The sequence below is a fragment of the Macaca nemestrina genome, chromosome 17 (genome assembly GCF_043159975.1).
Source record: "Macaca nemestrina isolate mMacNem1 chromosome 17, mMacNem.hap1, whole genome shotgun sequence".
In the NCBI taxonomy this organism is placed as follows: Eukaryota; Metazoa; Chordata; class Mammalia; order Primates; family Cercopithecidae; genus Macaca; species Macaca nemestrina.
Window position 1 is genome coordinate 58,170,916 of NC_092141.1, and position 23,420 is coordinate 58,194,335.

Sequence of the window (23,420 nt, forward strand, 5' to 3'; positions counted from 1 at the left end):
TTCTCCTGCCTCAGCCTCCCCAATAGCTGGGATTACAGACGTGTGCCACCAGGCCCAGCTAATTTTTGTGTGTTTAGTAGAGAAGGGGTTTCTCCATGTTGGCCAGGCTGGTCTCGAACTCCTGACCTCAGGTGATCTGCCTGCCTGGGCCTCCCAAAGTGTTGGGATTTTAGGCATGAGCCACCAAGCCTGGCTGCTAATGCCTTTCATATCTTATTTTCAAATTTGCCATTTAGAAAAATCGGCCGGGCACAATGGCTCACGCCTGTAATCCAAGCACTTTGGGAGGCCGAGACCGGCGGATCACTTGAGGCCAGGTGTTTGAGACCAGCCTAGGCAGTGTGGCAAAACCCCATCTCTACCAAAAATACAAAAAATTAGTGGGGCATGGTGACACACGCCTATAATCATAGGTGCTCAGGGGACTGAGGCATGAGAATGGCTTGAGCCTGGGAGGTGGAGGTTGCAGTGAGCTGAGATTATGCCACTGCACTCCAGCCTGGGTGACAGAGTGAGGCTCTGTCTTAGAAAAAAAGAGAAAAATCTCTTGTATGTCTGGAAAAATACGATTTACTTAAATATTTCCCAGTTATTTGCAGAGGAGCTAGAGAGATTATTTATTGATAATCGGTGACTCTTTATTACCTTTTAAAAAAAATTATAGCTTTCTCCAGACAAGTTTATTTCTTAACCCATTTTTAAAGTACTTTAGAATAAATTACTCAATTAAAATTTCTTCTAAATTACTTTTATTTGTAGGTTGAACTTTCTGATGTTAGCCAGGGTGGATCTAAAGCTACCACTTCAGCATCAATAGCTAAATTGATGTGGCAATAATTCCTACTGATACTCCCTTAAGGGAATTATATATATATAATATATAATTTATAATTAAAATATTATAAATATAAATTATAAAAAATATAATTATGTATTTATAATTGTACGAATAGTTACTATTATAATAGTTAATATTTTAAATTCTTAGTATGTGTGAAATACATTGCTAAGCCATAATGTAGAATAACTTAATAAGAATCTTAAGAAGTAGATACTATTATCTCTATTGTACAGATTATAAAACAAAGGTTTAGAAAGGATACATAACTTACCGAAGGTCATACATTTAGTGAATGATAAATTCACTTAATTTACCCTAATCATTATTATTATTATTATCATTTTTTTTGTTTTGAGACAAGAGTTTTGCTCTTGTTGCCCAGGCTGGAGTGCAATGGTGCGATCTGGGCTCACCACAACCTCTACCTCCTGGGTTCAGGCAGTTCTCCCACCTCAGTCTCCCGAGTAGCTGAAATTGCAGGCCTGTGCTGCCACGCCCGACTAATTTTTTGTATTTTTAGTAGAGACAGGGTTTCTCCATGTTGGTGAGGCTGGTCTTGAACTCCTGACCTCAGGAGATCCGCCTGCCTCGGCCTTCCAAAGTGCTGGGATTACAGATATGAGCCACTGCACCCGGTCTATTATTATTATTATTATTATCATAATTAGTGGTGGTGGCTGTAAACTTTTTGTCAGTTTCTCTTTTCTTAAAACCTGGGTGCTCCAAAAGAACTGCTTCATTCTTGATAGCCACTGGACAGTTGTTTATAATTATTTTGGAGCTGCAAACCCCTTGAATATCTGATAAAAGCTATAATTCTTTTCCCAGAAAAATACATTGTACACAAATTTTTGCATACAATTTCAATTTGCATATACCTCTTGAAACCTATCTGTAGATCCTATAATAGTAATCAAATTTCAGTGAGTATGTAACTCACCTGGATTGCTTGTTAAAATATAGATGACCTATTCTCACTGCCCAAAGTTTGGTGCATTAAGTCTGGAGTTGGACTTAGACTCTGTCTACTCTTCTCTACTCCCTCCTCTTTTCTTTTATTTCAAAAAGATAGGGTCTTGTTGGGCTTAAGGCAACCTCCCACCTCAGCTGGAATTACAGGCATGTGCATGACTGGAATCTGCCCCCTCTCCCTGCTTTTTTTTTTTTTTTTTTGAGATGGAGTCTAGCTCTGTCGCTGAGACGGGAGTGCAGTGGCGTGATCTTGGCTCACTGCAACCTCTGCCTCCCGGATTCAAGCGATTCTCCTGCCTCAGCCTCCCAAGTAGCTGGGATTACAGGTGCCTGCCACCACGCCCGGCTAATTTTTGTATTTTTAGTAGAGACGGGGTTTCACCTGTGTTGGCCAGGCTGTCTCAAACTCCTGACCTCGTGATCCGCCCCCCTCGGCCTCCCGCAGTGCTGGTATTACAGGTGTGAGCCACTGCATTTTAACAAGCACTTTAAGCACTTCACATGCTTTAGATGCAGGATATTTTAATACCACACTTTACAAAGATACCCTGAGATTAAGAATTTGCTTATTCTACTTCTGTTTTAGAGCAGCTATTACAGACCATATGTTCTAAATGTTCTAAAGTAGGTCTTTATTACCAAGTGATTGTACAATATTGCAATTGCCATTAAGAATGATGTTGACATTAATGTATAGTTTTATTGCTAATAATTCTTCTATTTTCAAATTTTCTGTTTAGAAAAATCTCATCTGAAAAAATACAATTTACTTAAATATTTCCCAATTATTTGCGGAGGGTCTAGAGAGAGTACTTATTGGTAATCAGTGGCTCTTTATTGCCTTTATTTTGGAAGAAAAAAAACACAAAACAATAGAACTTTCTTTGGTAGATTTATTTCTTAACCCATTTAATGTGGTTTAAATTCATCATTTAAAATTTTATTTTAAATTATTTTTATTTGTAGGATGAGCTTTCTGATGTTAGCCAAGGCGGATCTAAAGCTACCACTCCAGCATCAACAGCTAATTCAGATGTGGCAGCAATTCCTACTGATACTCCCTTAAAGGAAGAAAATGAAGGATTTGTGAAGGTTACAGATGCGCCAAATAAATCAGAGATAAGCAAACACATTGAAGTACAGGTAGCCCAAGAAACTAGAAATGTATCTACTGGTGAGTGACCCTAGTTCTTTACTTACTAGGAAAGTATTCAGTAAACCCAGATAATGTGGGTATGAGAAAATATATCTTTGCGGGTGTTGCCTGCTTTGTATTTATAAAATAGGCGGATATAGTTGGCCCTCTGTATCTGTGATTCTGCGTCTGTAGATTGAAAATATTTGGAAAAAAAAAAAAAGATAGCTGTGCCTGTACTAAACATGTACATACTTTCTTCTTACTATCACCTAAACAGTACAGTATGACAATTATTTACATAGCATTTACATTGTATTAGGTATTGTAAGTAATCTAGAGATGATTTAAAGTATATGGGAGGATATTGATAAGTTATATGCAAATAAATGCCATTTTATATAAGAGACCTGAACATCCATAGATTTTGGTATTGTGGTGGGTTCTGGAACCAATCCCCCATGGATACTGAGATAAGACTGTACTTAATTGTATTCAGTGCTTAAAAGAGGTAATGTTTGATTAGTCTTGGAGAGAAACTATTGGGGCCAGGAGTTGGGGGCCAGGAGGTCACAGAGCCTAAAAGACAGGAGGACAGTTCTTTTCTGTCCCCTGTCTTAGTTTAGTCTTTGTCTTTAGTTTCTTTAACTTCCATCTTTTAAATAAGAATGAAAGCAGGGCCTTAGATACCTTGCACTCTGTGTTCCACAAAACACAAAGGAAAACTGTCTCTGGTTGCTTATTAGTTTTTTATATGAACTGTTAACTGAATATATGATATATTGTATAATGCTGTATTTCCTAAAACCTAGTCTTGTACATTTTTTTTTTTTTTTTTTTTTTTTGAGACGGAGTCTCGCTGTGTCTCCCAGGCTGGAGTGCAGTGGCGTGATCTCGGCTCACTGCAAGCTCCGCCTCCCGGGTTCACGCCATTCTCCGGCCTCAGCCTCCCAAGTAGCTGAGACTACAGGCACCCGCCACCACGCCCGGCTAGTTTTTTGTATTTTTAGTAGAGACGGGGTTTCACCATGTTAGCCAGGATAGTCTCGATCTCCTGACCTCGTGATCCACCGGCCTCGGCCTCCCAAAGTGCTGGGATTACAGGCTTGAGCCACCGCGCCCGGCCTGTACATTTTTAAAAAATGTTCAAATGATACCTTTACAACTGTAAAAACAACAGGATTTTTATATTGGGGTACTATGTAATATATGTATTGTTTATTTCATCATGTCCTTTTTTAAGGCTCTGCTGAAAATGAAGAGAAGTCAGAAGTTCAAGCAATCATTGAATCTACTCCTGAGCTGGATATGGACAAAGATCTCAGTGGATATAAAGGTTCAAGGTAACATAAATGTCAGATGAAGACATATTCCACCTCCCCACCCCCAACTCCCATGAACGCTGTTCTCCAGTCTCTGACTGGACAAAATGGATTCAGATATTTTGTTGAATAAATGTTAGTGTTATATTCTAATTCCTATTCTTGAAACTGGACACTGTACATGGTTTAAATTTTTTGTTAAATGTTATCTTTGTAGGATCACGAATTAGGTATATGAGCAGGAAGGATGGTGTCTTAGTCTGTTTTGTACTACTATAGCAAAATACCAGAGTGGGTAATTTATATATTTATTTATTTGTTTGTTTGTTTGTTTATTTTGAGCCTGTTGCCCAGGCTGGAGTGCAATGGCGTGATCTCAGCTCACTGCAACCTCCGCCTCTCAGGTTCAAGTGATTCTCCTGCCTCAGCCTCTCTAGTAGCTGGGATTACAGGCATGTACCACCACGCCTGGCTTATTTTGTACTTTTAGTAGAGATGGGGTTTCTCCATGTTGGTCAGGCTGGTCTCGAACTCCCGACCTCAGGTGATCTGCCCGCCTCGGCCTTCCAAAGTGCTGGGATTACAGGCGTGAGCTACCATGCCCATCCTTGTTTATTTTTTTTTGAGACGGAGTCTTGTTCTGTTGCCCAGGCTGGAATGCAGTGGTGTGATCTCAGCTCACTGCAACCTCTGTCTCCCAGGTTCAAGGGATTCTTCTGCCTCAGTCTCCCAAGTAGCTGGGATTATAGGCACCCACTACCACGCCCAGCTAAATTTTTTTTTTTTTTTTTTTTTTTTTGTATTTTTAGTAGAAACGGGGTTTTGTCATGTTGCCCAGGCTGGTCTCGAACTCCTGAGGTGATCAGCCTGCCTCAGCCTCCCAAAGTGCTGGGATTACAGACGTGAGTCACTGCACCTGGACAATTTATAAAGAACAGAAATTAATTTTCTCACAGTTCTGGAGGCTAGGAAGGCCAAGATCAAGGTGCTGGCAGGGTCAGGTGTCTGGTGAGGGCTGCTCTTTGCTTTCAAGTTGGTGCCTTGTTGCTGCATCCTCTGGAGGGGAGGACCTCTATGTCCTCACATAGCAGGAGGACAAGTGAGCCCTGAACACTGGATAAAGCCTCATTATTTTATAAGGACCCCAATCCTATTTATAAGGGAGAAGCCCTTATGGCCTAATCACCTCTTGAAGGCCCCATCTTAATACTATCACATTGGCAACAGCTGAATTTTATAGGGGACGCATTCAAACTAGGGGAAAAAAGACAGCCAAGACATATCCCATACTTTCTGTAACTTGAGGAAACCAAGAAGCAGGAGTGAAGGAAGTAACAGAGTGGACATGGCAGGGCTGGCAGCAGTGCTACTTTGAGGGCATGAAACAGACCTTTGGCTATGGAGCATGCTTATTTTAGGGCCAGCAGCAGGGGACTCCAGCCTGCCGGACACTTCAGTCCAGCCCCCTCCTGACTGGGGCTTACTCACAGGATTGCATTGTCCCAGCCACTAACTTGGGGCCAGGGCCCCTCCCCCTAGCACTTACTTTGAGTTTGTGCACATTTCCTGCTGGGTGGGTTCAGAAGATGATTTCTTTTTTATGTGTACATATGCTAAATAAATGTAATTTTAAAAATCAAACAAAAATGTTTGAATAAACGTTTGTACCTTCCCCCAGATCAGGAAGAGAGAATGTACTTCCATCTTGAGAACTGTAATGATCTCATTATTGGAAGAAATTAGTCTCATTTTAGTAACATTTTACATGGGAAGGCTGTTTAGTGGTAGGAAGAAAATGGTTAGATATCATCTTTTTTGTTTGTTTGTTTTTGAGATGGAATCTCGCTCTGTCACTTAGGCTGGATACAATGGTGCTATCTTGGCTCACTGCAACTTTCACTGCCCTCCCCCCACCCCCTCCCCAGAGTTCAAGCAACTCTCCCATCTCAGCCTCCCAGGTAGCTGAGACCACAGGCGTGCAACACCCCACTGGGCTACTTTTTGTATTTTTAGTAGAGACAGGGTTTTACCACGTTGGCCAGGCTGGTCTTGAACTCCTGAGCACAAGTGATCTGCCTGCCTCAGCCTCCCAAAGCTGGGAGATTAGATGTCATCTTAATCAGGATTATCCAAAATTCATTGATGCTCAAGAATGTCAGACAGGAGCTACTGTCTTTCTTTTCATTTCTTCCATAAAGTTTATCCTTTAATTAATTAATGTCTATAAAAATAAAGCAATTTATTGATCTCTGTTAAGCATTGTGCAGTACGCTATAGTGGTTAAAAGCACAGACTCTAGAGTAAAACTGTGGGTTCAAATCCTGTCTTGGATTTGAATCCTAGGTATGTTTTCTCATCTATAAAACGGTGTTGTGTTAATGCCTCAGATGGTTGTGAAGATTAAATGAATCAATTATGATAAATCATTGCAAAATGCCCCATTCAGTAAATGTTAACTAGTACTGTTTTCATCATGATTTTATATAATTTGATCCTAATTACAACCTTATGAGGTAGACTTTTTATGCTTATTTTATAAATAAAGAGACTTAGAACTTGTTCAAGTAGCTTGTCCCAGATTACCAGAGGTGCTAGCAAGAGGTGGACCTGGGATTCAAAACCAGAACCCTCTGTCTCTCTCTCTCTCTCTCTCTCTCTCAGACAGGTTCTCATTCTGTCGCCACTCTTTTTCCTGGATCCTGCATCACCCTGCTTCTTGATTTATGCCTTTGTTTTGACAGAGCTTATCCTTACTAGCTTTCTCGGTAAAGGGTGCATGACTCTATCACTTCATAGCTCTCTCTTATGCTGTTTGTCTTCAGGTATCTAAAATGACATGCTCATCCTGCCCCTCCTTCATCCCTCCCTTTTTCAGCTGAGATTCTGTGAGAAAATGCAGTCCTAATGTCCTAAGGCATCTCTTGTATATAATGAATTAGCTATGCTCCTGTGCGTCTAGAATAGGACTCTAGGCATGTACTTTCCTTGGGAGAATAGAGAAAATACTTAAATCGTTTTCTGTATTCTGTAGATCAAATAAGGAACCCTGGTTGAAAAAGGCTGTGATGTTAACTATTGGCTTTCTATAGTAGATGAGGATATAATGCCTAAAGCACCATATTTTCATCCTCCTAATATTATAATATTTCAAATTCCGTTAATGTTCATTATTTATATCAGTATGACTACATAAAATTAATCTGTAATTCTACTTAGCCACAGAATATAGTATAATTACATTTCATTTCTTTTTTTTCTCCCTCCTCCGAGATGGCGTCTTGCTCTGTTGCCCAGGCTGAAGTGCAGTGGTGCGATCTCGGCTCCCTGCAACCTCTGCCTGTCAGGTTCAAGCAATTCTCCTGCCTCAGCCCCCTAACTGGGATTACAGGCAGGCGCCACCACACCCGGCTAATTTTTGTATTTTGAGTAGAGATGGGGTTTCACCATGTTGGTAAGGCTGGTCTCGAACTCCGGACCTCATGATCTACCCGCCTTGGCCTCCCAGTGCTGGGATTACAGGCGTGAGCCACCGCACCCGGCCCATATAATTTCCTTTACAACTTTTTGTTCTTCTGAAATTAATAAAGCCTTGGGTTATTTTGTTTCTTTTCCTTATGTTTCTGTGTTCCTGTTACTAAATCATTGGCAGACACTATGAAATTCATAAATGTAAAAGTCCCTAATATGACCAAACACAAAATCTGTCTGTTTTTTAGGGCTCACTCTCCTGCAGTCTTCTATTCCCATTCTCCAATTGAGACTACTGTCATAGTTGCTCTGGTTCTGGAATATGCCCTCACTATCATCCCTGGAATTCTTTTCACCTTTTTCTTCTGTTGTATCTTTTGTTTCCTGGATGCCACATCATCCTGCTTGTTGATTTATGCCTTTGTTTTGACAGAACGTATCCTTACTAGGTTTCCAGGCAAAGGGTGCATGACAAGTAAATTTTTTTTTTTGAGCACTATGAACTTGAATTACAAATTTCATAAGAAGACATACTTGATAGTTTGGCTAGATAAAGAACTATAGGTTGGGAGTTTTTTTTCCATCAGAATTGCAAAGACATTACTTCATTTTCATGTTGAGTTCAGGGTGTTGTTATTTGAGTTCTTGCTCATTTTTATATACTCTCTGAAATCTTTTAAGAATGTTACTTTCTTGATTTTTAAAAAATTAATGATGCTGTGCTTGGTGTAGGGGTCTTTTTTGTATCTTCTTATATGAATTAACTGTTTTCATCTGAACATTCCTATCTTCCAGTTCTGAGAAATTCTCTTTCTTCTTACTGTTTCTTCTGCTCTCATTCTGGAACACCTGTTAGCTATGTTTTGAACATCCTGGAATGACTGTCATAATTTATTTTCTCCCCTCTTTCCTGTCTCTTTTATTTTGTACTAATTGCTGGCAGATTTTCTTTTAAACCCTCTTTCTTTTTTTTTCTAAGTTTTTTTTCTTGGTTGGTACTTCTTACACCATCTTGCTATTTTACGAATGCAACATTTATTCTGAAGAAAATTAAGTGCTTTGTTTTTTTGTTGTCACTGCTGCCTGCATTGTCTTTTTTTGCTCTTAGTGTCTCTGTCACATCCTCTTTGTTTTGGGCCCTTTCTTTTATAATAGAGGCCTTCTTTAAACATCTGGTACTCTGTGGCTGTTTTATTCATACTTAAGTAAATAATGCTGATTCTCCACTTTCCTGCCTATAACATTTAAACTTGGCTTCCATTGTTACTGAGCTGTGCCGAGAGAAGGGAGGTCTCACTGTTCTGGAGGATTGTATCTAGGTCCAGTACTGCCTCTTGTACAGTTTTTTTTATCCTGTCCTTCTGTTTCATGTTCCTCCCTACATGCCCTCCCTGTGGTTGCTGGTACCTTCAAGTCCTAGGCCTTTCAGGGGTTCTGGCAGCATATTGACCTCCTCCCTAAACCCCAGTGGCTTAGGTTTCAGCCTTCTCGGGTCTAGTGAATCACTTTCTACTGTTTGCCCATCTGTTTTCCATCTTACAGAATTTTGTTCACATTTCATCTGCTATAGTTTCTTTTTCTATTCTCTTTGTCCTTTTGGGTGTATACCTTTTTAATTTCTTAATTTTCATTTTGGTTGAGTTTCTGAGTTATTAGATGATAAATGACTGTGTTCTCTCTACCATGTTTAACTGGAAATGGTCTACAGAGTTTTTTCTATTAATAATAGTATTCAGGCACAAACATATACACTTCCCTATTCCCTATATACCCCTGCAAAATAGGGCATATAGTATATACACTGTTTTGCAACTTGATTAAAAAAGAAAACCTTTGTATAATGGGTTTCTTTAGTTTATAAAGCTCTATTTATGTTTTTAACCTTAAAGGTAAAAATTTTAACTTTATATGTGTATAACTTACCTCATCTGTCCCCTGTTAACGGTCATTTAGCTCATTTCAATTTTTGCCACTATGAGAAATGCTACTCTAACCATCTTTTACACACATAATTGCCTTCTTGTGACATAGGTAATCTTTGGGAAGCACTTAGACCAGAACTTGGTATAGAGCAGAGGAGCTGCCATTACTGCTTGTGTTTGCTGGGATCATACAAGAAAAACATTCTATAATTTCTTCACCAGCTTATTTCCATGGAGCTTAGTGAGAATTTCTTAGGAAGCCTTTGAGAAATCTTTTTAAATTATATTTTCTAGTAAACATAAATTATAGGTAAGAAAGTCCTATGTAGCTTAGCCTATTGTATTCATTTTACAGCGTCTAAAAAGTCTTTGTCATTTGTTGATTTGGTTTTGTTGTTCTTGTTGCATAGCACTCCCACCAAAGGCATAGAGAACAAAGCTTTTGATCGCAATACAGAATCTCTCTTTGAAGAACTGTCTTCAGCTGGCTCAGGCCTAATAGGAGATGTGGATGAAGGAGCAGATTTACTAGGTATGATAGCTCATCTGAAGAAGTATCATACTGTTTTTAAAATTGATTTTTTAAATGATTTAATTGAAAAGTCCTTTAAAATGTCCCCAACTGCTCAGTGGCACAGGGTTATTGCCCTTTTAGGTAGTTATTGGGAACATATTCTTTGTGATCATGAAAGTTTTAAATGAAAGCACCTTTGCTTATGGATATGCTTAAAACTGAATTGCATTTAAACTCATATTTTGAATTCATACAACACAATTTATTGAACTCCTGCTACACATAAGAAACATGGTGTGTATGTGTGTATGTGTGTGTGTTTGCGTGCGTGTGTGTGTGTGTGTGTATGTATGGATTGATGGCTAGTTATTTCCTGGCTTACCTAAATTTCATTATATGCTGTTGACTTTAATTAAATAAGAAATTATAACACTTGATTTTTCTAAGCTTTCACAGAGTATATTATGTTGTAGCTCTATGGTAAATATAATCATTTTAAAGTTTGTGTTCTAGAAGAATACATGGTTTGAAAAGAATATTGCATTTGGCTCTTAGACTATTTGCCTGCTGACCTTTGCCAAGTAGCTTAACCTTTTTGGACCTTAATTTCCTTGTGTGTAAAATGAAGGAGCTGGACCCTAGTTCAGGAGTCTGGCAAACTGCAGCTTACCTCCAACCAAATCCAGCTGATCTCTTGTGTGCGTGTTTAAATGAAGTTTTATTGGAACACAGCCACCACCATTTACTTATTGTCTGTGGTTGCCTTTGCCTACCAACAGCAGTGTTGAGTAGGCAACCGAAACCTAAAGCCTAAAATATTTACTGTCTGGCCCTTTATAGAAAGAGTTTGCCAACCCCTGCCCTGGATGATCTCTAAAGTTCCTTTCAGTGCAGGATTCTGGCTCATATGAATCAGTTTTGGTGTACCTTCCTTATAACTTAAGACCCTATAGAAATTTAAAACTATATGGAATTAAAAATATATGCCTTTGGAGATACTAAGCTAAAAAAAATTTGTATCTATTGGTATAATTATAGTGCAGACTACACTGTTCTCAAAAGGTTTCGTTTGTTAATTGTTATGACTTTGGAGTGGAGTGACATTGCTTGCATTATTTTATGTTAAATTTATTGATTCCCAGTTATGTCCTTGACATTGTAAAGTGTTTTTGAAGGAAAACACAAGTTCTATCTAAATGTCTATCTAGGCCGGTTGCAGTGGCTCATGCCTGTAATCCCAACACTTTGGGAGGCCAAGGCAAGTGGATCGCTTGAGCTCAGGAGTTCGAGACCAGCCTGGGCAACATGGCAAAAAATACCAAAATTAGCCAGACATGGTGGAGTATGCCAGTAGTTCCAGCTACTTGGGAGGCTGAGGTGTGAGGATGACTTGAACCTGGGAGGCAGAGGTTGCAGTGAACATGGGTTGCACCACTGCGTTCCAGCGTGGGTGACAGAGCCAGACCCTGTCTCATAAAAATAAATATCTAGTAAGAGAGATTGAAAGTATTTTAAGTACATACAGTTAGACAGAAAGGGACTGTCACCATTAAAGTTTAAGTAAAACTTTGGAAGAAATTGAATGATTGCATTTCTTATGGAGGGCTAAGAAAGTTTTAATTCTTTTTTTTTTTTTTAAAGACAGACTCTCATTCTGTTGTGCAGGCTGGAGTGCAGTGGCGCGATCTTGGCTCAACACCACCATGCCTGACTAATTTTTGTCTTTTTAGTAGAGACGGGGTTTCACTGTATTGGCCAGGCTGGTCTCAAACTCCTGACCTCGTGATTCGCCTGTCTCGGCCTCCCAAAGTGCTGGGATTACAGGCATGAACCACCGCGTCCAGCCTGAAAGTTTAATTCTTAAGGAATACTCCATTTTTATATTTACTTTTATGTTTTAATTTTAGTTAACATCAAATTATACCTGAAAAGTTTCTTTTAAGACATAATTGGTTTAAAAAACTAACTCCCTGGCAAAATTGAGGAGCAGATGAAAAAAATGTTAGAAGAACTTAAAAATGTATATTCAGTGCAGTAAAATTCACCAGAATCGATATACATCACCCCACAAAATTCCTTTATGCTGCCTGTTTGTATTAACAAGAATGAAGTACTTCTGAATATAATTTGTACACTGTGTTACCTCATAATGCAGTAATGAGTGACAAAATTTTTAAGGTTGGTGGCCCCAAACTCTCTTTTCTTATGAAGCATTTAGAAGCCCCATAGTGCTTAGAAATATCTGTGGTCTTTTAAATCAAATAAAAGTAATATCCTGATGCTTTGGTTTCTTTGCCACTTTAAAGATAAGAAACAGACTACCAACTATCTTTTCCATTTTGTAGATGTTGATACATTTACCTCTAGAATAGTCCAGATTAGAATATTTTAATATATTACTGTAAGTTTAGTTACTTATGAATACTTTTGGTCAAAGATGGTAAATAAAAATGTTCCTGGCTGGGCACAGTGGCTCATGCCTATAATCCCAGCTCTTTGGGAGACTGAGGTGGGCAGATCACCTGAAGTCAGGAGTTCGAGACCAGCCTGGCCAACATGGTGAAACCCCAGCTCTACTAAAACTACAAAAATTAGCCGGGCATCGTGGTGTGCACCTGTAATCCCAGCTACTTGGGAGGCCGAGGCAGGAGAATTGCTTGAACCTGGGAGGTGGAGGTTGCGGAGAACTGAGATTGTACCACTGCACTCCAGCCTGAGTGACAGAGCAAAACTCTGTCTCAAAAAAAAAAAAAGAAAGTCCTTGGCTTCTCTTCTGTGTAATTCAGTGATAACAAATTTCAATCGTTATATATGGACTCAGTACTTAAGATTACCCTTTTTTTTTGGGGCGAGATCTCACTATGTTGTATAGACTGTCCTGGAACTCCTAGGCTCAAGGAATCCTCTTGCCTTTAGCCTCCCAAGTAGCTGGGACTACAGGCATGCACCATCATGCCAGCACAACCTTTTTCTAATTTTACTAATTTAAAAGAATCTCAACAATTTGTCCTTTATCTTGATTGGTGTCTCATCCCTCAACTTTCTTATTTAAAACTCTCTTTGCTGGGTTTCTGTGATATCAGCTTGCCCATGTCCTTTCCAGTCTCTGACTCTACCTTTTCAGTCATCTTAACAGGATCTGCTTCCTTTCCTCATCTTTCAGATATCAGCGCTCCTGTCCTAGGTCTGATACTTTGAGAAATCATATTTGCTCTCATTGTTTCTTGGTTTTCATGGCTAATTATTCCCAAGTTTTTATCTCCATCCCAAATCTTTTTCTAGAGCCCAAGACTATTATTTCCTAATTGCATACTAGACACCCCTAAGATGACCTGGAGGGCTTTACATTTGACATGTATAAAGCTCAGTTTGTCATCTTTATTGTTCTGTCCCCCAAGGCTGTTCTTGGACCAACAGGCACTGTTTCAGTGAATGAATAGCTCTCTATCCTGCACCTCTCAGTTTCCCTCACAGCGCATCACCAAGGCTTGTTTGTTCCCTCTCCTAAATGTGTGTGTGTATACATACATACATACATACATATATATATGTGTATATATATATATTTTTTTCTTGCCTTGCTTAAGTGATACATCCTCCAGAAATTCTGCCTTGATCCCCTTAGTTTTCCCTGAAATGTATTCCCATGGCACTGCATTTTATTATACCACTTTTCATACTTTACTGTTATTTTTTAGTTACCTGTCTCCCTGGACAGACTATGAGTTCAATGTGGCTGAGACAACTGTGTTTTTGTTCACGGTTGCATCTTTAGCACATAGCAACTGAGTGAATGGATTGCTAAATAGTTCTGACGGTTTTGTTTCAAAATCGGTGATTCTTCTCCTTTTGGGATTAAAAATTCTTTACAGGAGAATTTGTAAGAGAGCAATGCACCTTTGGAAAAATACATGTATAGAACTAGGTAAAATTGTGCATTTTCTCAAGGAATTACCATGTAACTCTGAAGCTCATCTGTGGACCTAGCTTGAGAATCAGTGTTAAAATCCAAATAAAACTTCTATGATTTTAAAAACGGCCAGGCAGTTTGGTTTTTTTTGCTTGTTTTTAATAAGTAAAATTATCAAATTTATTGGACCTAAATTTGTGCTTCATTTAAGTCTTGAATAGAAATGAGGCCACTTTAAGTTACGTTTTTCTTATAAAGAATTTTTATTGATCATTTCAAAATGAAATTTTAGCTAATCCTATTGGTTATATATTCAATTTATACACCATATATTAAGGTAACTCTTCATTGGGAATGTGTACATTTAATGTAAACTTTATTTATTTTTGCCATCTCAGAAAGGCTTTATTTCTACTTCATCCGGGTCTCATACATACTCAGAGGCACCATCATGTGTTTCCATTTGGTATCCTCGTGACTTTTTGTAGTCTTTTCCCTTAAGAGTAGACTCTCTACATTGCCAGTTAATCTTTTAACTATAATTTTAAAATGTTGTTGCTGTTGTGTCATTGATGCAAGAAGACCAATAAAAGTACAGTACAGGGAAATTCACAACATATTATAGTGGAACAGCCTGAGTCACATTTAGGTGATGGCGAGGACCCAGTAGCAGTATATTCATGCACCTGAAGACATGCAAGCCGAGTAGGATAATATATGGATTATACAGTGAATTTTCTAAGCCCACTGAGGACTTTGTGTCTTTTCAAAAATGTCCTGTATACCCTCCAGTTTGCAGAATATCTGTCTTGTCTACTGGCTTCATGGCTAATGTAAACTTTAGAAACTATATTATAGGATTTGTTTTTCCTGTAGAACACATTTCAATTTTTTTCCTTTTTATAAATATTTACACTTCATTGTGTTTAGTTAATGGTTTCTCTACATCTTGTCAATTTCTTTGTTTCCTCTCTTTCAAAGTAAATGAGTTTAGTTCTTGCTTTCTGAAAACAATCTAATTGAGATTCTCACTCATTTTTTTCTTGGGCTGCTTACCTAGGGGAATATTCTGGTGTGTATGATTTTTGAATATTTTAATATTACTGCTTTTTAAGCTAGGTGTTCTTGGCTGCTGTTCTCATCTAATGCTTTCTCATCATTTTTTTCTGCTCAACTTTTTTTTTGCCTTTCATATATTTTCAGCTTTCACGCTTATCTAAGTGCTTGAGAGTTTATAGCAAACATAGTTACTATATAAACTTTTTTCAACCAGTCTACACTCTTATTTCTTCTGTCTCTATAACTTTATTAAAAAGTTAACTTTCCCAGTCATTGTATCTACAAAGGAAGAAAAAGTTAGCATTAGTGTTTTAAGCAAATATCTTGCCGAAGATTGTTTTGGAGTTAAGAATTTGGAAACATTTTTGGGATTTTTATTTTGTTTGCTTTGGTTTCAGTTTGTGGATAATACATAGGTAGATGATTAAGTAATCTATTTCTGATATTTAATTCATTCTGGTGTAAGTACCTTGATCTTTGAGAAAATTAGAATATAGACAAAATATGAGTCCAGGTGCACAGAATATGTAGCATTCCTAGGTTGGCTGTATTTGTTTTAAGTAATTTTAAAATCATTTGGAAAATTACCTTTTTTAAAATAAAGGAACATGTTAACTCCTTTGTCTTTTGTAGTTTTCTTTAGAAAGATTTCTTTCCTGTTTACTTGGGTTATGATTATTACTTCTTCCATTGTATGTGATTTTCCAACATTATTAGCTCACAATTCCTTGAGATGAGTGACTGGTGGGTTTTTTTGTTTTTTTGGGTTTTTTTTGTTTTGCTTTGACTTTTTGTTTTTTGAGTTATATTCCCTAGTGTGTTGTTTCATTTCTTCAGTTTCTCAGGAGAATCAAATTACTAGCTTTCTTCTCCCTAAAGACCACTCCGTTGGATCTTGCATTGGATGCTGTATGTGCCTGTCTCACAGTAGTCATTAAAATGCCAAACACTGTCAAAGATAGCCACTCAAGTGATAACTGAACATTATTATTTTATAGGTGGCACTTTGAAGGAAAGTTTGTATTGTTGATTGAAGATTTTCAATCTAATTATAGTCATTTTTATTGTGAGAAAGAATTGGTAAAGCATTTTTTAGCTATATCAGCATCCTTATGAATGAAGGAAATCATCTTTATTTCTGTCTTTTACACATCATTATGCATTAAATCATAACATTGTGATTCCAGATGTTTTCATATCATGTATAAAACTTTATAGATTAATAATCTGTTTTCATGCTGTTTCTTACGTAAAACATTTCTTGTTCTTTGTTTTTGCTTTACATGGAATGCATGGGCTTTAAGACCATAATTTCTTTGGTAAGGTTTCATCTGCCTTGGGGTTCTGTCTTTCTTTGGCCTTGGTTTTGCCTGTTCTCTATTAATAAGGTCTAATTTTTAGGCAAAAGCCTCCAAGGTCGGATGTGATTTAGAAACAATTTAGATCCATATTAAAGCTGTTCTTTTTTCCCCTAAATAATGTTGGAATATTAGAATATTTGGCAGAAACGTCTTGATCCTTTTGAAATACTATCTATGAGAAATAAAATATAGACTAACAGATATTGAAAATTGGCCTCATTCCCTAGCAAGCCAATCCAGATTTAAGAAAGAAATTGGCCAACAAAATCTTTAGCCTTGTTTGTAATGAATAATTATTTATAATTTTATAATCTATTAAAGTAGATCCATCAAATGAAATAGACAAAATAAGATTAATAAAGGGCAGATAACATTTCTAAAATAAAACTTGTGACTGTAGCTTATATTTTAAGTGTATATGATTATTGATGTATTTATTTTCAAAGTCTTTATCTTTTTTCTTTTGATAGGAATGGGTCGGGAAGTTGAGAATCTTATATTAGAAAATACACAACTGTTGGAAACCAAGTAAGTATATGTGAAATTTTAACAACAGAAGATAAATAATTTTATTCTTGTCCAAGTCAATGACACTTCATCATTTTAACGTAATACTAATGGAATCTCCCTGTCCCATCTCGTTCCCCTCCTCTGAGTGTACACACACACACGCGCGCGCGCGTAATGTTGGGACCTACATTGCCCTGATGGATATGTTTCCTTGCCCTGTTTTTTTGTAGAAACAAATTGTCATCTCCTTTTCACTCTATAAGTATCCATGCCTTTTTCTTAATCTTCTGGATTTGTCCTGGTTTTACACTTTTTTTATTCCCTCCCCTGACATTTGTCTGTTTTCTTATCTCTTCTCCTGGGGTTTCTTTTATTTCCAGACAAATATTTTGAAGTATACTCAGCCTTCCTCTTCAGAGCTGCCTTCCTTAGCTGTGCATCCTTGGGTGCAATTTGTGGAGTCTTAAGCCCTCAGACACATTTAGTGGGACAGATCCCCAGTCATGTGGAAAAGCTGATGGGTTCCTTTATCAGTTTGCTGTATCAGAGCAACTTTGGAACATCTGTGTATATCCAAGACAGACTACAGTTATAATGAGGTCCTATGCCCACTATACCCAAAGGAACTGGATCTCCATTTTTTTTCTTCAGCTTAAACTGTCTTAACTTTCCAGTTTAGACTTTTCTCGTTATTTATTAAAGGTAACATCAAGGAATAATTTTACTTTATTGATTGGGTAATATATTCTCAGGAATTATTAACAATAGTAACCTCATGAATGCTATTTTTAAAATTTAATATTCTCACTTTTTAGTAATTGATGGTCTGTCTTGTTTTATTCATTTGATAAATGAGTAAAACCTTAGACTGTTGCTTTGTGTTCTTTTTGCATTTATCTACAAACAACATCAGGTAGAATGTCTTAAAGTATTAAATTATTCATCTTTATGGTTGTACAGTTACTTTAGTCTACAAAGGAATAGCTGAAAGATGGAAATAATATTTATTTGTAATGATGCACTTGAAATATGTGTTTCTTAGAAATGCTTTGAACATAGTGAAGAATGATTTGATAGCAAAAGTGGATGAACTGACCTGTGAGAAAGATGTGCTGCAAGGGGAATTGGAGGCTGTGAAGCAAGCCAAACTGAAGCTAGAGGAAAAGAACAAAGAATTGGAGGAAGAGCTTAGGAAGTAAGTTTTAACTGTGTTGTTCTAAACCAAACTCTTTGCCAGTTATGCCACAAAGGGTTACAGGTGTAACCCTGAGACTGAGACCTTCTGTCCACTTAAGCCTGGAAGGCCAAGAGCTGCCTGGGAGAGGGCAAAGTGCCCCAGCCCATTGCCTCTGCTGTGAGCAGGCCTCTCCAGTTGCTAGCCTATTATCTAAATATTGACTCCTGTCACCCAGGCTGGGGTGAAGTGGCAAGGCCGTGGCTCACTGCAACCTCTGCCTCCTGAGTTCAAGCGATTCTCTTGCCTCAGCCTTCTGAGTAGCTGGGATTACAGGCACCTGCCACCACACACGGCTAATTTTTGTACTTTTATTGGAGACAGGGTTTCGCCATGTTGGCCAGGCTGGTCTTGAACTCCTGACCTCAGGTGATCCACCTGCCTTGGCCTCCCAAAGTGCTGGGATTACAGGCATAAGCCACTGCGCCCAGCCTAAATACTGTCATTTTTTATGTCTATAATGATGCAAAAAAAGTTGGAGACTGTTCAAACATCTTTGTTTTGATAATAAGGAAATTTAAAACATTATTTTTTTAAATCCCGCTTTCTTTAATACCTGTTTATTTCTGAAAACAATGCTATGATATGATGATACTCCACCAAATGAAGGTGGCTAAATACCCTGTTTGGGAAAAGAAAAATAATCCTTTAGTGGTAGTTAAAATTGTTGACCTACTCTCTCTCTCTCTTTTTTTTTTTTTTTTTTTTGAAAAGATGAGCTCAATTCAAATAACATGTTTTGTTTTGTTTTTTCCCCACTAGAGCTCGAGCAGAAGCTGAAGATGCAAGGCAAAAAGCAAAAGATGATGATGATGTAGGTTTACAGTTCTGGACTCTTTTTCTTACCTTACCATGTTTTGGTATTTTGGGAAGCTCTTTCTAAGTAAGCTTTGGATATAATACTATAAAGATTTTTAAAAGTCAGGAAGCATGTTAATGGTCATGAATAGGATAGCTCATGCTTTTACATGGTATCCAGATGCTGAGCTTTCTGGCTCCATGCAGTGTGTTCATTTTCCCTCTGTGCCTCTGTGCACCTGTATTTGCATGTTCAAGTTCAAGGACCAACTGGGACATTTTGGGGTTTTTGGTTGTTGTTATTGTTGTTTGGTTTCAAATTTTGATTTAGAAATATGAAAGCTTAACAATAATAATTATTTAATAGCATTAAACAAAAGATGAAGTCTAGAACTTTAGTACTAGCCAATTAGTTCATATTGTTGTGAACGTAAGTACAAAAGAATAAACATGAGCTTCTTGCTAATATGCTTAGCATACTTCTAGTCTTCTTTTTTTTTTTTTTGAGGCAGAGTCTCAGTCTGTCACCGAGGCTGGAGTGCAGTGGTGCGATCTCAGCTCACTACAACTTCCACCTTCCAGGTTCAAGCCATTCTTGTGCCTCAGCCTCCCGAGGAGCTGGGACTACAGGTCTAATTTGGCTAATTTTTTGTATTTTTGGTAGAGGTGGGATTTTGCCATGTTGGCCAGGCTGGTCTCTTAACTCCTGGCTTTAGGTAATCCACCCCAGTCAGCCTCCCACAGTGCTGGGATTACAGGTGTGAGCCACCCAGCCCAGCATCATAATCATTCTTGTAACAGATATTTGCAGGTCAAAGGTCAGACCAAAGATATATGGTTGTTTTGGACAGAATGATCACTTGGTGCCCCTTCAGTCTCTGTTTTTTAATATCTTATTTAATGATACACACAAAAACATGTAAGGCCTGCAGGTTATGAATCATAATAAATTAACATTTTGAACTTACCACCCAATCTGATCATTAGAACATTGCTAAACATTGAACTATTCTGCGTTCCTCCCCTGCAGAGAAAGCTGCTATCCTATATTTATCATTTGCTTAACTTTAAAAAGTAATTTTATCATATCACATATGTATATATGGTTTAATTTTTACTTTTTTGTGTTTCACACTATATTTAGTCTTGGGGACCAGCTTCTTTTCCTCAGTGGCATGTTTTTGAGATTCATCCACGTTTTAATATAGTGCTGTAGTTATCATTCATGTTTACTACTTTATGATACCCCATTGAATGAATAGTCTACAATTTATGTTTTTATTTTTCTGTTAAGGAATATTTAGTTTGTCTCAGCTTTTTACAATGCTGTTGTTACAAACATTACAGTACAAGTCTCCAGGTGGGCAGGAGCAGTAAGTAGCCTTTCCAGAGTACATACCTACTAGTGGGCTTGCTGTGTTATAAACTTAAGATCTTTATCACTTGTTGTTTAACTTTATTGAAAGGAGAGGCCCAGGTTCTGTAACAGAACAACAAAGGAGGAGGACTGCTAAGGGCTAAGCTTAGCGTCTTTCTTACTGTCCCAAACCTTTCAGCTTTGATGCAAAATGTGGATAATGAAAGCCTATAGGACATTGACTTGAGCCGTGCTCCTTTGAGGTCTTGCCCCTATGCTTACTCTATATTCACATATTCTCTCTAAGAGTAATTCTGACTAATACAATTGTCTCCATCTGTTTGCATTTATGTTGGTATTTTAGCGACTCTTATAGTTGAATACCTTGGTAACTAGGCAGTAAGTTTACCCTTCATGCTGGTCTCAGGTGAGTATGTGGTTTGGTAATTTGAGATAAATGGAACTAACTTATAACTATTTTCTGAGTGACAGTTGTTACAGAGCATGAATTAAAATAATGTTAGAGCAACATTTTTAGGTGAAACTTACAATAGCATATTAAATCTATGTAGATAACAATTTTGGTTTTAGTTTAAAATCTGCACTATTCTTTATTTTTATTTTAGTATTATTACTATTTTTTAAAGACAGAGTCTCGCTCTGTTACCCAGGCTGGAGGAGTACAGTGACAATCAGCTCACTACAGCCTTGAACTCCTGGGCTCAAGTGATCCTCCTACCTCAACCTCCCAAGTAGCTGGGACTACAGGTGCATGCCACCCCACCTGGCTATTTAATTTAATTTTTTGTAGAGCCAGGGTCTCACTGTGTTGCCTAGGCTGGTCTTGAACTCTTGGCCTTGAGCAATTCTATGCAATTTTTATTTTTTTTAACCTCAGCCTCCTGAGTAGCTGCGACCAAAGTTGTGTGCCACCCCATACCTGGCTAATTTTTTATTTTCTGTAGAGATGAGATCTCACACCACATTGCCAAGGCTGGTCTCAAATTCCTGGGCTCAGGTGATACTCCCAAAGTGCTAGGATTATAGGCATGGACCATCGTGCCTGGCCCTACTGTTTTTTGTTGTTGTTGTTGTAGTTTTGTTTTTTAAAGACAGGATTGCACTCTCTTGCCCAAGTTGAACTGCAGTGGTATGATCATGGCTCACTGCAGCCTCGATCTCCCAGCTCAAGCCATCCTCCTACCTCAGCTTCCCAAGTAGCTGGAACTACAGATGTGTGCCACCACTCCTGGCTACAGGGTTTTACTATGTTGCCTAGGCTGGTCTCAAACTAAGCTTGAGCAATCTACCTGCCTCAGACTCCCAAAGTGCCACTACTACAGGCGTGAGCCAATGTGTCCTGCCCCCTACTATTCTATTTTTTAGCCTTATTTTTTATATATTTTTAAGAACTACGAGAATAGACCCCCAGTACTCTTTATGATTTCTTTGTAATATGTTCAAATATGTGTGTATATATTCAGAAATTAAATTGCCACCTTTTATCTTTGTAGTCATGAGTGATTATTTAAATCTCTTTGTTGGCTGGGCACAGTGGCTTACACCTATAGTCCCAACACTTTGGGAAGCTGAGGCAGGAGGACCACTGGAGTCCAGTATTTCAAGACCAGCCTGGGCAACATAACGAGACCCTGTCTCTACAAAAAAATTTAAAAATTAATCGGGCATGTTAGCATGTACCTGTAGTCCAAGCTACTCAGGAGGCTGAGGTGGGCAGATTGCTTTAACGCAGAAGTTTGAGGCTGCAGTGAGCTGTGATTTCACCACTGTGCTTCAGGGTGGGCAACAGATCAAGACCCTGTCTCAAAAAATATATTTAAAAAAATAATTTTAAAAAATCTCTGTTGATTTTGTTATAAGGCCATTTTTCTTTAAATGATCTACTAGATTAGAAATTAAGGAATGCTTAAAAACTGGAAGATTTTGCATAACTCTGAGATGAACACCAAGACATATATAAGCTTCCAGAATGATCTCTCATTTTCTTGTCATTATAGAGTGATATTCCCACAGCCCAGAGGAAACGGTTTACTAGAGTAGAAATGGCCCGTGTTCTCATGGAGAGAAACCAGTATAAAGAGAGATTGATGGAGCTTCAAGAAGCTGTTCGATGGACAGAGATGATTCGGTGTGTATAACAAGCATTCCATTATTTTCCTACTATTATTTTGTAGGTTTGAATATTCCTTCATTTGGAACTAAAGTCCTGCCCTGTGAGATCCAAGTCCCTTTCTCTGTTTACTAGGAGAGACTTTCTAAAGTAACACTCAGAATTAGCAACAGAATGTGATCAAAGGAGGTGCTTTTTGGGCCAGTAAGCGATCTTGGAGGATGTTGCGATGACCTCTAAAAGGCAATTATTATTACTTAGGAATGATGGTCATTTTTCATGTGTAGAAATCAATACTACTTTCCCGGTAATGTCCGGAAAAGATCACAATTTCATATGCAACACAGGAAAATCAATTATTTTGACTCAGTGTCTTTCTGTCAAATACTCTTGCTTGATTTCTTTCCCTCTTTTCTTTTTTTAAATTTTTTTATTTTATTTATTTATTTATTTATTTATTTATTTATTATTATACTTTAAGTTTTAGGGTACATGTGCATAACGTGCAGGTTTGTTACATATGTATACTTGTGCCATGTTGGTGTGCTGCACCCATCAACTCGTCAGCACCCATCAACTCGTCATTTACATCAGGTATAACTCCCAATGCAGTCCCTCCCCATGAGATACCATCTCACACCAGTTAGAATGGCGATCATTAAAAAGTCAGGAAACAACAGGTGCTGGAGAGGATGTGGAGAAATAGGAACACTTTTACACTGTTGGTGGGATTGTAAACTAGTTCAACCATTATGGAAAACAGTATGGCGATTCCTCAAGGATCTAGAACTAGATGTACCATATGACCCAGCCATCCCATTACTGGGGATATACCCAAAGGATTATAAATCATGCTGCTATAAAGACACATGCACACGTATGTTTA

At 38.0% G+C, this 23,420-nt stretch overlaps 1 protein-coding gene across 7 annotated transcripts in view; it reads left to right on the plus strand.

Moving 5' to 3' along the window:
* LOC105472399 (sperm associated antigen 9) overlaps nt 1-23,420 on the plus strand; it is a 165,851-nt gene that overhangs the window by 103,012 nt on the left and 39,419 nt on the right. For all 7 annotated transcript variants that reach the window (XM_011725618.3, XM_011725622.3, XM_011725612.3 and 4 more), the window contains 7 exons: nt 2,780-2,987; nt 4,192-4,291; nt 10,071-10,192; nt 16,975-17,032; nt 18,057-18,209; nt 19,011-19,062; nt 22,422-22,552. In XM_011725618.3, the coding sequence (XP_011723920.1) occupies nt 2,780-2,987; nt 4,192-4,291; nt 10,071-10,192; nt 16,975-17,032; nt 18,057-18,209; nt 19,011-19,062; nt 22,422-22,552 (824 nt within the window). The remainder of the gene's footprint in view (nt 1-2,779; nt 2,988-4,191; nt 4,292-10,070; nt 10,193-16,974; nt 17,033-18,056; nt 18,210-19,010; nt 19,063-22,421; nt 22,553-23,420) is intronic.